This window comes from Abramis brama (genome assembly GCF_963993115.1).
Source record: "Abramis brama genome assembly, chromosome: 12".
NCBI classification, from domain to species: Eukaryota; Metazoa; Chordata; class Actinopteri; order Cypriniformes; family Leuciscidae; genus Abramis; species Abramis brama.
The window spans coordinates 29,498,582-29,515,162 of NC_139974.1; the positions used below are offsets into that span (position 1 = coordinate 29,498,582).

The 16,581-nt window shown below is 40.7% G+C and overlaps 1 protein-coding gene across 1 annotated transcript; it reads left to right on the forward strand.

Moving 5' to 3' along the window:
- The first annotated feature begins 1,825 nt into the window (after positions 1 to 1,825).
- On the forward strand, positions 1,826 to 5,698 carry irx4b (iroquois homeobox 4b). The gene is made up of 5 exons (XM_084130259.1): positions 1,826 to 2,271; positions 3,516 to 3,755; positions 3,878 to 3,990; positions 4,123 to 4,439; positions 4,784 to 5,698. The coding sequence occupies exons 1-5, from the start codon at positions 2,227 to 2,229 to the stop codon at positions 5,329 to 5,331; spliced, it is 1,263 nt and encodes a 420-aa protein (XP_083986385.1). The 5' UTR covers positions 1,826 to 2,226; the 3' UTR covers positions 5,332 to 5,698.
- The last annotated feature ends 10,883 nt before the right edge of the window (positions 5,699 to 16,581 follow it).

Sequence of the window (16,581 nt, forward strand, 5' to 3'; positions counted from 1 at the left end):
AATGCATTAAAATACTTTTATAATGCATTATACATAAAAGCTTGTTACCGATATTTACTATAATGACGAAAGTAAGTGATGCTCACTGCAAATATAAATAAATTCGCCAAGTGCTGCTATTGGCTAATGGTTTATTTGTTGTTTGCTTTTTGTTCTCGGGCTGGTAAATGCTTTATATATTTATTTATTTGTACATACTGATAAATTTATTCTCTCGGTGTTCATTATATTGTGATTATCTCCCAGGTTTGTCCTTCACCGGGTCTTCTGCACATCAACTATTCATTCATATGCACCTCACAAACAAAAGCGTATTTCTGCAATTTCATTTTAATCACTATCTTTTGCACTTTTGGTCTCAATAGCAAAAGAGGTTGTGTTGAGCCTTGTTAATGATGCTAAAAACCCTAACTGTTTTTTTTAGCATAAAAAGGCTATACATTAATATACAACATTTTATCAATTTCTAAGTAGAAAAGACAGAAGATAAAAAAATTAATATTGTGCCATAATCATGCATAATATAAATAAACCGTTTCACTGCATGCATAAACAAATAAGATCTTCTGGCTTCTTTACACAGGTGCGGCACCTCAACATTGTAATCAATTGTGTTACATATTGTGACCTACAGGCAAAACGAAAAAACAGAAAAAGAAAAAAAAGCCTGAACACTGAATTAGGTGGTTACAGTGCTTTCAAACGGGGGATGTCTATCACAGTTTCAATCTCTGATGAAAAGACTTCTGGACCTCAGGAACAAAGTGTTAAGTAAATGCACTGAAGTGCCCTCATGCATTATACATATTAAATGAACTCTGGCAAGCCAAACCTCTTAGCCTCAATGAAGAAAGAGTACAGAGGTGGCTGAGAGACATATTTAAGGTACTGTATGTGATAAAGGATTGATTGATGTCTAAAAAAAATATATATATAAGGGACCGAAATGTGACTGTGCTGCAACTGTACAGTGTCACTTTTGGGTTTTAAAAGAGTTATTAAATGAAAAAGATATTCACAGAAAGAGAATAAATTCACCCCTCAGGACAGACCTTCACCAAACTGTCCAGTTAGAAACCATTTCTATATGATCTGATCCTTAAAATTACTTTTTTTTTTTTTTTTTATATATATATATATTTTTTTTTTATAATGTTGGCTGATCATATTAATCATATTAAATAAAAGTTTTTAAGGTTACAAGACAAAACATGTTTTACAGTTTTCATCCTCAAAGTTCAATAGAAGTCACTTCTGAAGAAGAAATAAACTAGGTAACAATGCTTCGAAGAAGATAAAGGTAATGATAAAGACATTTCATTTTAATGCCACTTTTGTAGATTACTTACCAAATGTATTTCTACCATTTAATTTGTGTGTTTTTCTTTCAGGTACTTTTGAGATAACTTTATTTTAAGATGACACACAAATCTAACTAATTTGCTATAGTGAAAGTGAAGTTTTTTAAATAACGTTTTCTCTCCTGCAGAAAACTTTATTTTAAAATAATTACCAGTCTGTTTTTGTTGATGTAAGACATATTTTTCACAGCACTGTAACTACTAAGGCCCTAGTATTTTGATAGATATCGATCGTAGACTGTTATTTTTTGTATGTATGTTTTATAATTTAGAGATTATTTTTTTCAACAAATCCAATGTTATTTAATGGTACAAAGGTGTTTGATAACTACATAGAAAGGCAATTATGGTAATCGTTCCTGGGCGGTCATCAATCATGTGCGATCGAGCTGTCTGCACTGAGTCAGATGTGTGATTGGCTGCTGGCGGGCAGGGAAACTGAACACGTCCTCATTAATGTGAGCGAGACCCCGCGGGCTCCTCACGAGGACACAAGCGCATCGTTTGACTCACAAGTTATACAGCGGCTATAAAGTGTTCCGCTGTGTGAACAACAACTTTTTCCCGTGATTCGCGTTTGTTATCTGGACCTTTAAATCTGATCCTGTGACGTCAGCGTCACCGGTGTTTAAAACAACGTGCAACTGAGCCAACGTTTGTTATGATTTTTTTCAACTTCAGCTACACCGCTGCACCACGTTGAATCCGTGTCACACTGCACTTTCTGTTATTTTTTTTATTGTTGTTTGTATGAAAGACAAACAGAAACCAGAAAGGGACGTTTACCTGCAGTTAATGGACGATTTTCGTGATGAACTGATGACCCGCAGCGGGACTGCAGCTTTTTCTGTGCTGGACACTCATCATGTCATTTACACAGTTTGGCTATTCATATCCTGCTGCACCACAGGTAACTTTTTTTTGAACACGTCCACACCTCACTTTAGTGTGCCAAAATTTGTCACACGTGCTGGATGTTAATATTATGATTAATTGTGAATGTTCCCAATTAATTAAATGTATTTGTGTGATCCTTCAGTTAGGGGAAATTATTGAAAATACTTGTTAAGAAGGTATACTGTGTAGATTATAAAACCTTTAAACTTTTATTGTGTACATTAATCACTTTAAAAAAAATACTTTCTACTTATTTTTAAGAGTGTTGAAAGGTTACACCTGCCATAATTTCTCTATTTTGGGTTTGTCCCACACGCAGATATTTTAACTTTGCCTTTATAATGCATTTATAAAAACTGCTAAAATCAGGGAAATTCAGAGAACCCTTTTCCTTTGAACTATATATTTGATTTAATGTTTTTCTTGAATTTATATTTCATGATTTTTTTCAAATGATCACATGAAAATGAGAAGTGGCAGGGAGTTGCCAAAACAGCACAATGATAGATTTGAAGATCATAAATGTAATTCATTTTAAGATTGAAGATCTGAAAGTAGTTTTAGTAGAGATTATTGCTAATCACTCTTAAAAATAAAGGCTCCTCTTCTCCAAAGTACCTTACAGTAAACAGTTTTTAAAATAACAATTTTTTTAGTATGAAGAACATAAGGTTAATAATCTAAACAACCTTTTTTCATGTGCAATGGGAAAGTTCCATGGATGTTTAAGGTTCTTCATGGAACCACGGCAATAAATAACCTTTATTTTTTTATGTTTATTAAAAAAAATTATATATATATTCTGTAATTTACTGCTGGCGAACATTTTGTTTTTGCAAGTCTAAGACTTTGCCTTTTTTTGGGAGGGTCAAAAAAGAGAACGAATTCATTATTATCCAACATCATTGCCCTCAATATTAAAATGATTGGAAAAAATATGACAAAAGATATGATATCACAATCTAACATTATTCAAAATCCATAAGGCCATGATCATATATGTATACCAGCACTTGTGTTAAATGTTTGAAGATAAATAAACATGTATTGCAGAAGTGTCCTTTTCCAAGATTTCATGTAGTCAGAAGTGCAATGTAACAGTATTGTTTTCTAACACAGATGTATCTGTAAATGTAGATAGCACTGGAAACTAAAGTTATTTTAACTCATTTAAAGTCATTAATAATCTAAAGGCTACATAAAGTGTTTCATAGTTTTCAAGGACATGCTTTAGACTGTTCGTCCTTTCGTTGACAGCTTTTAATGTCTTCTAACGCTCTGAGCGCCTGCTATGAGTCTAATGGTTCTCTGCTGGACACTGGAGTGGCAACTTCTCCTCAAAACTCACTTTACTGCCCGGTATATGAAAGTAGGCTTGTGGCCTCCAGCCGGCATGACCTGATCCCTACTGCTGTCTATGGAAACTCCTGTTCGAAGAGTCACAGTTATGATTCCTACAGCACTTACGGTCCAGATTCAAACTCATGCTATCCTCTGGTACGCATTTCATTTATTCATTTCAATAACAATAGATGTGCATGTTACCTGCACTGTCCAGAAAGGTTTTGGAATCATCACTGACCTCTTTTGTGATTATTTGCATTTTTGCTTTATATTAGGGTAAACTCAGTGAGAAAGATGGAGTGGCAATGGGACATTCAAGAGTTACCCAAAGCTCTGCATATTACCATTACGACTACCCAATTGGACAGTACCAGTATGAGAGATATGGGTAAGAATTATCACCTCCTTTTTGTTATTCAAGAGAAATTTGGTTGCATCAATGACCTTTTTGCAGAATTTTCAAATACAGCTATTGTGCATCCAACTTTAAAACAAATGGACTACTTGTCATGTTATTTAGATATGGATCTGTAGATGTGAGCACAAGAAGAAAAAATGCTACCAGAGAGACCACCAGCACACTGAAAGCATGGCTGCAGGAACATAAAAAGAACCCGTACCCCACCAAGGGTGAGAAGATCATGCTGGCCATCATCACTAAGATGACCCTTACGCAGGTTTCCACCTGGTTCGCCAACGCACGCCGGAGACTCAAGAAGGAAAATAAAATGACGTGGTCGCCGCGCAACAAGACCTCAGATGAGAAGGAGTGTGACGACGAAGAAGATATGGACGAATCACAGGGCGAGCCAATAAAAACCGAAAGAGATTTCAATGGTTTGTTGAAAGCTTTTTTCGATGTCATTCTTGGTTTGAAAAGCAAATATTGTTCATATAGCCTATTCAGTGTAGCGATACAGTTAGGTAATGTTTGGTAGTTGTTTTAAATAAAAACAACGTATTTGTAATTCTATCAGTGATATGTAGTGATCTAGATCTAGATAGTGAATTGGTTCCCACCTTCAGTGAGTGTCTTTTCAGCAACAACTTTTGCTACTAATACGTCAAAATAATAGACCTACGCTACCACCCAGAATTTGAATGCTGCAGTTACAGTTTGACATTCAACGTTATATTCAGTGATTTTATAACCTGCTTAAATATTTGTTTTATACCTCCAGACAACCAAGGAAAGGATGATACAGATCAACTTCACAGCGATCTGGATGATTTTGATCTAGTGGAATCAGATGGCTCTGAGTGCGAATCGAAACCATCCTTTGTCGTGCGGGTTCGCTCAGAGACCAGCGAATCTCCAGATAACCGCTTTAAAGAATCCGTTACCGAGCTTCCCAGAGATGTCCATGAATTTATTGAAGACCGCCTAAGACCGACTGCTGAAGACAACCAAACAGCAAAGTTCTACCTTCAACAAGGCCAAAAGACTATTGAGACCAAGCCAAAAATCTGGTCTCTCGCACAGACTGCTACGTCATTAAACCAAGCCGATTACTCCTCATGCATGCATAAAGGAACGTCGTGCTCTTCTTCAAACTGTGACTCAGACTCCGACATAATAAAGAGGAAACAAGAGTCTCCAGTGGCTACACTGAGAAACTGGGTTGATGGTGTGTTTCATGATCCTTTATTGAGGCACTCCAACTTCAACCAAACTTTCAGCAACTCCACAGAGTTATGGACTGAAGCCATTTCCTCACAGAATACCTAACATGAACACTCAGAGCCTATTACTTCCTCTCAGCAACTGTGACACGTTTTTTTTTTTTTTTGCACCATCACTAGGCTTAGATTCTAATTGTGTTAATGTCTTATTTATTAGTTTCATAATGTGAGCTGTTGTAATATGAGACCTCCTGAAAGTCTGAACTTTATACATTAGAACTTGCCAACACGCCAATGTATATTTAGGAAGATTGGCTTTTCACTTAAAAAAAACACAAAAAAAAAACAAACAGATTCTGTCTCTGTAAAAGAAAGTGATCACTGCTGTATAATAGCACAGTACACAATTTCCCCCAATCTGAAGTCTCAATTGGTCATCTGACACCCCTCAGTAATAAAGATTCATTTTGTGTAAAAAAAAAAAAACATGTTCGCTGTCCATGGTCCTGAAATGTTCCCAATCGCATGTTGGTCACTAAAGTTGTTTTATTCGGTTGCATTTATTGTTTGACTGACATTTTTTTTTTCCCTGTGGAAACACAAAATGATTTTACATGCATTAATAATTTGAACCCTTCCACACAATAACCTTTAGACCGGGACTTAAGTTAGAACCACTCAGTCATGATAAATATAAATACTCAAGGGGCTAAACTGTTAACTCAATGGTATTTCTAAAATTCATAGTCAGTGAAGCATTGTTTTTCATGAAGTGACTGATATGGCAAGCTGTTTTAACATTTATTACTTATATTATGTTATACTTATTAATACTATAGTATTATTTTCAATTGCCACACTGTAAACAAATATTGTTGGTTTAACTAAAAGTAACCTGTTTGCCTTAAAATATTAAGTTCATAAAAAAAAGTTAATACAATGAAGGAGATTGGTTTAATCAACAGAAACCCAAAATATTATGTTATCTGAAATCATGAAAATAATTCAAATCATGAAAATATTTTTTTACAGTGAGCAGTGACTATCATATTTTGTCATATCTGTAGCTATTTATGAGATATCTATAAGCGACACTATTTAATGAGTATACTTCAATGAAGCTGGAATAGATGATAGTAACTATTTGCATACCAGTATACTGTACCTAACTAAATAATTAGTGTTAGTTCTTAAAGAATAATTAGCATGAATGAATGAAGCATTTATATAGCACTTTATTATGTTCTATTTTATACCCAAAGCACTTTACAATCATATCAGGGGTCTCTTCTCACCCATCACCAGTTTGCAGCATCCACTTGGATGATGCAACAGAAGTCACATTGCGCTCACCACACATCAGTTATACATTGAGGAGATGATAAAGAGTGATAAACCCAATTCAGTGGATGAGGATTATTAGGATGCCATGATTGATAATGAGCCAATGGAGGGAATTTAGCCAGGACACCGGGCTTACACCCCTACTCTTTTATGCCATGGGATTTTTAATAACCACAGTGAGTCAGGACCTCGGTCTAACGTCTCATCCGAAGGACAGTGTTTTTTACAGTATAGTGTCCCCATCATTATACTGGGGCTTTAGAACCCACAAAGACCACAGGGTGAGCACCCCCTGCTGGCCTCATTAACACCTCTTCCAGCAGCAACCTAGGCCAGATTTACTAAACAGGGCAAATTAGCGTGAGAGTGCAATTCCATAAAAGCGCTGATTGGAGTGGAAAGTTCTCTATGTGATCTACTGACGACGCACAAATTAAAGAACACAGACGCAGCCGGATCATTAATGACCAACTTAATCTACCAAGAGCAGCGCAAATTAGCATCTGGTTTAAGACATGCCTTTTTTTGGCCTTTAAATAATGGCGCAAATACCAGTAAACTGACTAGCGCAAACCTTAGTAAATCTCCTTGCATGATTAATTTAAATACTCTCCTCTCAAAAATTTTGCGTCTGAAAGGGAAACTCCAACAAATGCATATGCAATAAGGTCAGCCACAAAAATAACCCTGTCCACGCCTTTTCAGCGCTATTATTTCACTGGGTGTCTTTTGCCTTTTCAGCGCTATTATTTCACTGGTGTCTTTAGTAAATCCTGACAGTAGATTTTTTAATAACTACTTGTCACTGCTTGGAAAATGACTATAAAAAGGGAAAAGTAGTATTTAATGAATATCTACAAGTGAGAGTGGAAAGATATGGTAAATACAGGATTACTTGCTAATGATCTACTAGTAGCAGAAAAAAAAATAAATTAATAGTTAAAATGGCTTGCCATGATGTCAACGAGGAATTGGTGCCATTTAGAGCCACCTGAGACATGAGCGACCCCCTGTGAAACTAGATGCTAACTTTTTTAAACCAACTAGGAAGAAAGACAAATGGTGTTTGACAGTCTAATCCTAACCCCTGGTGAGAGGAGTGAAGTAACGTATGATTTGAACGAAGTAGACAGATTGGCCTCTAACTCTTTTCATCTTTGATAATTTAAAATCCCCATGGTTCAGATAATTGGCACAGGCATGGATATCACTCCTTCCACTCCAAGATTTTTCAAATAAAATCAACTTGTATATGGGCAGTTTCACACAAATATCGATGCATATATATATATATATATATATATATATATATATATATATATATATAATAAAAATATATCAACTCATACATTTTTTGTCTGTATAATTATTAGACCTTTTGTTGTTGTTTTAAAGCATGCAAAAATGTTTATTGTTAAGTAAAATAAACCATCTATCCATAGTTTAAAAATACATAAAATTGCATAAAAGTTTTGCTGATTGGTCATTGTGTGTTAATTGCACTCTTGAAGCTTGCCCTTGATTTATTTATTTATTTGTTCAATCTTTCCAGTTTGAAGCTTGGGATGATGATAATAAAGTATTCATTAGAACAGAGGAGAAACCTGCCACAACCTTGTATGGGGTTAACGATTTTAGGCTGAATTATTCAGGATGAATTCATCCGAGGATTCCTTTCTTTTTCGGCATTATAAATAACTTACATATATGGTAATAAATAATGACATCCAGGCGTTCAGTAAAGAAACTTGGAGCACTAAAGAAATAGGAAATCCCATTTTCGTATTTAAAGTTAAAACAGAACTCAATTAGTCTGTTGGAAAAATCAAAACCTTAAAATTTCTCAGTCTAAGTTAAACTAATATTTTCAGATGCATATGTTCATATTTGCTGCATTAATGTATATAAATCTTAATGCACGGTTTAATCTGTAAGCCTATACTTCTGATGCATTAGCCTGTTCCTAACTGGTCTAACTTCCAGCATATGGGAATCACAACCGAGGTATTTAGAGTGCTAACTCAACAAAGTTTCTCCAATGTAACGTCATTGTGTCCCCTTTGTTATTCATGATTTGGATTACAAGGTTGGGATGTGTTGAGATTTTGTTCTAAACACATGAGGTCAAATAAAACACAGGCATTGCAGTGTTAACTGCAAGCTGTAAACATCATGGTGTCACAGGTCTGCAGAAGCACTAGATCAACTGAATTGTTAGTGATTTGTCTCATTCAGAGCCATTATGTTGCGACAGCAGAACAATAAAATAACATATGCCGACAAATATGCATTACTAAATGTTAACAAAACATTAGTTTTTCTTTCATTTCTGGTGGCACTCATAAGTAGCCTACACACACACACACACACACACACACACACACACACACACACACACACACACACACACACACACACACACACACACACACACACACACACACACACACACACACAAACTTTCTTGAAGCAATAGTTGGAGGAGTCTGCGATAGCTTTGAGAAACATGACACAGTCTCATAAGTAAAGGTCATGACTCTAGTACATGGGGCAGAAGGGAATTAATGCAGACAATTAGGTGAAGTTAGGAGTCATTTCACAGAGCACTACAGTTTCTTTGTGACGGTTTGGAAGAGTAGACTAATTATAAGAAGCAGCCAATCCATTCATGTGGTGAAAGACTGCCATATGAATTACATAAAATAATCCTGCAATATTTGAAAGGCCCGTTGTGCCAAGCAGGGTGGGGGTGGAGCCGTGGGAACAGAGCAAGGCCAGTGGTGCGAGTGTTAATGAGGGTCTTGAGGGTCACCATGATTTTTCCAAGTAAGACATGTTCCTGGATCAATATATTTTTTTTTTGATCCCGGAATCAATATTCCTAACCAAAAATGTAGTCATAACCCTACCCCTACCCCTGAACCTAACCCTACCCATAAGTTATCCCAAAAATCAGAGGGAAATGATAGTTGAATTACACTGATGTAGAGGCAATCAACCCTGGTTGTAAGCCTAATTGACATAAACTCTAAACGTGTCCCTCAAATCTGATTGGTTGATTGGAATGTTGTTCCAGGATCAACAACGATGTTGATCCAGAAACATGCTGTACTTGTTGAAATCACGTTCTCCGGAGTGTATTCCAGAAAGCAGGTTATGTGACATACCCGGGAATGTTTAAGGGTAATAAGTAAGCGGATAACCTCAACTTTCGGTTCCAAAAACAGAGGTAACTTTTAGGGTATGCAATAGCCATAGCAACCTACTCTCTCTGGCTCAGGTTCTGTTTCAGGGTTAGTTTACTTCAGAGGTGTTCAGCACATGCATGCAACTATTGATGAGGCTCTAGTGGGCGTGACAGATTGCACACAATATTATATAGTTATATCGATATATAAAGGGTCGTCCGTGAGGGGCTTTTATTGGTTGATGTTTATTTTTGTGATTAAAGTTACGTTTACTGTTTGCCAGTTCCGGCCTCCTTCTTCCCTGAGTTACTCTTTAACATCGTTACACTGGTGAGGGGGATTACAGTGCTGAGGAGGACGGGCAGCACAAAGTAACGTTGACCGCCAGTGTCTGCCGTCCATGAGGGGGAGAAGTCGACGCCGTTTGCCTGAGGAGCCTTCGCCGTCCACCAGGGGGCAGAGTCAGAGGCAGTCCACCACAGGGCATCCAGTACCTGAGGGCCTCTCAGCTGGTTGAGGACTGAGCGGCAGTGTGTACTGGGAACCGGAACACAATTTATTTTTATTTTTCCTCTCTCCCCTCTGTCTCTCCTCATCCGTCCATCCCTTTTTCTCTCGACTTGTCTGTCCTTATACCCCCAGGTGCTGCGGCTGTTGTGACGCTCGTGGGTGTCCCCCAGCCTGTGAAGGATGATGAGGGTGTGTGGCAAGCAGGGAGGGGCAGAGAGCCGTGGGAACGGAACGAGGCCGGTGGCGCGAGTGTTGATGAGCCGGAAAGAATAAAGGTGGAGTGGCGACAGTGAAAGACGAGAGTGAAGACGAGTGGCAGCCATCCGTGAGGGGCTAGTGCTTTACTTTCATTTAGTTGTTTGTTTATTTTGTGATTAAAGTCACGTTTACTGTTCGCCGGTTCCCGCCTCCTTTTTACCTGAACCTTTAACATTGTTACTCCCATTCACACCAAGAACGAGAACTATAATTATAACTATATTAGCATCCACACCAATGGACGATAATGTTCTGTTGCCCAACTGCAGTTTTGTCGTCTTGCGTTCTTAGTCAGGTGGATTCTGTTTGACAGCCGTCAATTTATCATTTTATCAGCTGGGAAAAAAAAAAGATTCTGAAAGTGATTCCAATTATAGGCCTATCGTTCCTATGCCCTTATCAGTATAGGGTAGCTGGGGCGTGGACTTTCCTATTCTCAGTGTAACGATAACCAGCTGGAGTGCCCTTGAGAGCCACCAGAGGGCACTCCACACCTGACTCTCATGTTCACTCACAGACTACATCTCCCATCATTCTCTGCCTGGACTCATCAGCACTCATTATCACATTCACCTGTATCTCATCATCTTGTTTAGTTCACCCCATATAAGCCTGGTTCACCCCATCACTCACTGCGAAGTTTTGTATGTTGTTGCACTGCACTTCTGAGCGTTTTTCCCTGGTTTTGTTGTCTCTTGGTTTTCGGATTTCTTGCCTGTTCCGTGGATTACTCTCTTGCCTCTGACCCCTGCCTGTTTTGTTTGTTTGTTTGGACTGCCTTCCTGTGTATGACCTATTGCTTGTTCTTTGGATTACCCCTAAATAAAGCTGCGTTTGGATCTTTACCTTCGAGTCTCGGAGCAGATCGTAACAGAAAACTTCGCCATACCTAGATCCAGCAGCGATGCCATCAGATACAGCAGTACAAATCCTGCGTCTCCGTCAGGGGAATCGGCCGATTGAGAGGTATGTCGAGGAGTTTATTGAACTGGCAAATCTCACCTCAATGAACACAGAATGCCTTAAGATCTTTTTTCGGGGAGGGCTATCTGAACCGCTCAGTTCATTCATGCCCTTGCATGATCCTCACGAGACTTTGGAGCACTATATTGATCTGGCCCTTTTGTTAAGCGGATCATTGTTTACTGTGGGCGGGGTAGAGGAGGAGCTCCGTGAGCCTGCAGTATCCCCTCAGCCTGAGCTTCTCCTCGTCAGCCCTGCCGAGCCTGCACTTCACGCCAGTCCAGCCGAGCCTGCACTTCACGCCAGTCCAGCCGAGCCTGCACTTCACGCCAGTCCAGCCGAGCCCGCACTTCACGCCAGATCTGCCGAAGCCAAGGCAGTATGCGTCATGCCCGCCGCTCCTGAGACTGAGAGCATCATGCCCGCCGCGCCTGAGACAGCAAGCGACATGCCCGCCAAGCTAGAGTCTTCACCGCTGGTCCCGTCCAGCACAGAGCCCTCTTCACCGCTGGTCCCGTCCAGCACAGAGCCTTCTTCACCGCTGGTCCCGTCCAGCACAGAGCCTTCACTGCTGGTCCCATCCAGCACAGAGCCCTCTTCATCGCTGGTTCCGTCCAGCTCAGAGCCCTCTTCGCCGCTGGTCCTGCCCAGCTCAGAGCCCTCTTCGCCGCTGGTTCCGTCCAGTTCAGAGCCCTCTTCATCGCTGGTCCTTTCCAGCTCAAAGCCCTCTTCATCGCTGGTCCTAACCAGCTCAGAGTCCTCTTCGCCACTGGTCCTACCCAGCTCAAAGCCCTCGCCGCTGGTCCCGTCAAGCTCAGAGCGCGCTGATCCTGAGCCAGAGACTGTTCACGTCACTTCTGCCGAGCCAGAGACTGTTCACGTCACTTCTGCCGATCCAGAGACTGAGCTTCACGTCACTTCTGCCGATCCAGAGACTGAGCTTCACGTCACTTCTGCCGATCCAGAGACTGAGCTTCACGTCACTTCTGCCGATCCAGAGACTGAGCTTCACGTCACGTCAGCCGATCCAGAGACTGAGCTTCACGTCACGTCCGCCCGTCAAGAGTCTCGTCCCGCCGAGACTGAATCTGTCCCTGTTCCTGTCCCTGAGCCGGTGTCTGTTCCTGTTCCTGTCCCTGAGCCGGTGTCTGTCCCTGAGCCGGTGTCTGTCCCTGTTCCTGTCCCTGAGCCGGTGTCTGTCCCTGAGCCGGTGTCTGTTCCTGTCCCTGAGCCGGTGTCTGTTCCTGTTCCTGTCCCTGAGCCGGTGTCTGTCCCTGAGCCGGTGTCTGTCCCTGAGCCGGTGTCTGTCCCTGTTCCTGTCCCTGAGCCGGTGTCTGTTCCTGTTCCTGTCCCTGAGCCGGTGTCTGTCCCTGAGCCGGTGTCTGTCCCTGTCCCTGAGCCGGTGTCTGTTCCTGTTCCTGTCCCTGAGCCGGTGTCTGTTCCTGTCCCTGAGCCGGTGTCTGTTCCTGTTCCTGTCCCTGAGCCGGTGTCTGTTCCTGTTCCTGTCCCTGAGCCGGTGTCTGTTCCTGTCCCTGAGCCGGTGTCTGTTCCTGTCCCTGAGCCGGTGTCTGTTCCTGTCCCTGAGCCGGTGTCTGTTCCTGTCCCTGAGCCGGTGTCTGTTCCTGTTCCTGAGCCGGTGTCTGTTCCTGTGCCATGGTCGCCTCCCTGGCCGCCTGAAGGGTCGTCTCCGCCCTGGCCGCCTGCACAGCCTGCTCCGCCTGCTCCGCCCTGGCCGCCTGCTCCGCCCTGGCCGCCTGCTCCGCCCTGGTCGCCTGCACTGCCTGCTCCGTCCTGGCCTCCCGTATTACCGCAGTCTCAAGGTCCTCTTCCACTCCACGGACCTGGCCCTCCATCCCGCCCCCGGATCCGCCTCCGGGCCACCTCCCACCTGGACAGTTTTGGAGCGTCTGGAAGCCGCTCTTTGGGTAGGGGCTATGTAACGATAACCAGCTGGAGTGCCCTTGAGAGCCACCAGAGGGCACTCCACACCTGACTCTCATGTTCACTCACAGACTACATCTCCCATCATTCTCTGCCTGGACTCATCAGCACTCATTATCACATTCACCTGTATCTCATCATCTTGTTTAGTTCACCCCATATAAGCCTGGTTCACCCCATCACTCACTGCGAAGTTTTGTATGTTGTTGCACTGCACTTCTGAGCGTTTTTCCCTGGTTTTGTTGTCTCTTGGTTTTCGGATTTCTTGCCTGTTCCGTGGATTACTCTCTTGCCTCTGACCCCTGCCTGTTTTGTTTGTTTGTTTGGACTGCCTTCCTGTGTATGACCTATTGCTTGTTCTTTGGATTACCCCTAAATAAAGCTGCGTTTGGATCTTTACCTTCGAGTCTCGGAGCAGATCGTAACACTCAGGATTAGAACGATTATTAAAACTTTATATAGTTAACTATATGGTTAACATGTGAACTGGCCTTAAAGTCACAATGAAATCAAAATGGACAATTCTTATTTTCTTTAATGGAATATTGCAGTATTTATCTTAATTTAAATTATTTTTCTGACATCATTTTTTTCTTCTCTCCTCTGATGATGTGTTTACTGATGTGAGGACGGGACAACCTATCACTCACATGAGATTGCAGCAATAACAAACCACAATGATCCAACGATATCAACGATATTGATATCTAATGTAGTCCTACCCTACATTTTTTTCTTGTTTGAGAAGCCGTTTCACTTGGATATGCTTATAGGGAACTTCCGTGGAAAGATCGGAATCAAATAATGCAAGATTTGTATCAAGTGTGAAATTTGGATTTAAATGAAATAAAAGAACAGTTCTGTTACTGTGGAAAGAAATGGTGATCACATTGAAATGTCATATACGTATTTAAATCGTGAAAAAGGCATTTTCTGCGATCCCACAACATCCTGCTGTATCTCTGCTGGCTCCATTTTAGCTTCATGAATAATAGAGAGCACTTTCCTATGCAGCACAATTCATATGCTCAGTTTCACCCCAAGATTTTGCTCAGAGCAATGTTTAAACTAGCCAACCACCTGCAATTTAGACGCCTCCTGATAAAGAAAAAAGCCACAGCCCTTAACAATGAAGCCTTCCCCTTACCTATCACACATATTGGACAGGACAGAGCGCAGATGAGGGTTAATTGGCATCACGCTGTCTCCTGCCTTCTGTCACCAGCCCCAATTATAGCAGCATGGCTGCCTTTCTCTCAACCTGAGGGGTCTCCAGCCGGAAAACTCAGTTCCACTGCATGCACCACTAGAGACCGGGCTTCCTCCACACTGCCACAAGGCCAATTTGGCATGGCCTTGCCGGCAGAGAATACTCTTGATGAAATATATATATGATCTTCCTCAAACATGTATTGTTCCGCACTAGTGTTTCTTATCAGACTATACCCCCCTTGACATTCTCCAAACTTAGCAGGAACAAGACAGGAACGCAGCTCACCAATGCTTAAAGATGCAGGTTGCTCCGTTCTTTCACCCTTTGCTTCTTTTCATGTCGTCCTGCCCTAGCCCGCATTAAGAACACACAGGGCCCTGGGGCTATGGCAAACCCAAGGGCCCCCTTTCATAGTAGCCTATCTTTGGTGCCACAATGTTTTCATACTGCATGAATAATTCATAAAAAAAAAAAAATATATATATATATATATATATATCTTTAACACAAAGAGATACAATGTATTGTATATCTATCTAAAATATGAAATATTTTTATATTTTAGATAGAGATACAATACATTGTATCTCTTTGTGTTAAAGCTATGATTTTGTTTAATATGAATTATTCATGCGGTTAATTAATTATTCCCACAGGTTTCCCCATTAACGTTTTGCTGGGGTAAGTTCTATAAATTAGAATAAATAAAGGACAGAAACAAATAATAATAGATTTTCTTAGCAGTATGCAAATGTGTTTAACAGTATTAATATTGCAAGGCTCTTAATTTTTTTTTTTTTATTAATATTTTGCATTTAAAGTTAATTAGAACTGAACTAGCAAGAATGAAAAAAGCATTGACAAGTTACCATTTTTTTCTGCATTGTTTAACTAAAATCATGACAGGAAAAACTAGCTCCTAATTACCATGGTTTCTATAAAAACAACAATAATAATATTAATACTTATAGTAAACTATGGCATTAATGAAAAACTTAAGCACTATAAAACAACCTCTATAAAAGTAATTTGTTTGCCTTTATATTACCCAATATTTAATGTAAGGCTAATAGGGGTTATGCGCAAATCAACTTCCACATTCTGTCAAACGGATCGCTTTCCGGTCCAGGTCTTTTGTATGTGCTTTGTGAAAAAATAAGCTGTTTTACTCAAGATAAGCTTAAAAGGAGCGAGCAAAGATGAGCATAACCAATGTCCCTCGGCCTAGGCCTATCTAAAATTGTTTTCTTTTTCACACTAACGTTTAGATATTTAAATAGAATAAAATGCCAATAACAAAGTGATCTAGGTAGGTTAGCTGATTACCTTAAAAGTCCATAGTAGATATAGTGTCAGTTCATTCTGCTGTTAACACTTTCTCTGACAAGCGGATGCAATGAGACCAGGGTTCCAATTTGGTAATGCGACGTTCGACATATACCCTATAACAGGGTTCACCAATCTCGGTCCTGGAGGGCCGCTGTCCTGCAGAGTTTAGCTCCAACCCCAATTAAACACACCTGAACCAGCTAATCAAGGTCTCACTAGGCATACTAGAAACTTTCAAACAGGTGTGTTGGAGCTAAACTCTGCAGGACAGCGGCCCTCCAGGACCGAGATTGGTGAACCCTGCCCTATAATAGCAACATTATCATGGTAATTTCGATTGTAGTGACGGCGTGTGTATTAAAAAAATTGAAATTACCGTTGTGTGTAGTTTACCTCAACAATTCAGTTTGCATTGGAGCTATTCTATCTGATTTCAGCTAGGTTCACCACAGTCTTTAATGTTCACATATAAACACAGATCATGAGTCTTCCTCTGCTTGTAAACACAGCCCTGCGTTTCCGGGTCATGTCAGAACGCAAGCTTCTGCGTCAGTACCACACACGCATGCGTCACCACGGAGACTGATGCGGAAGAGAATAAATTGTTGAA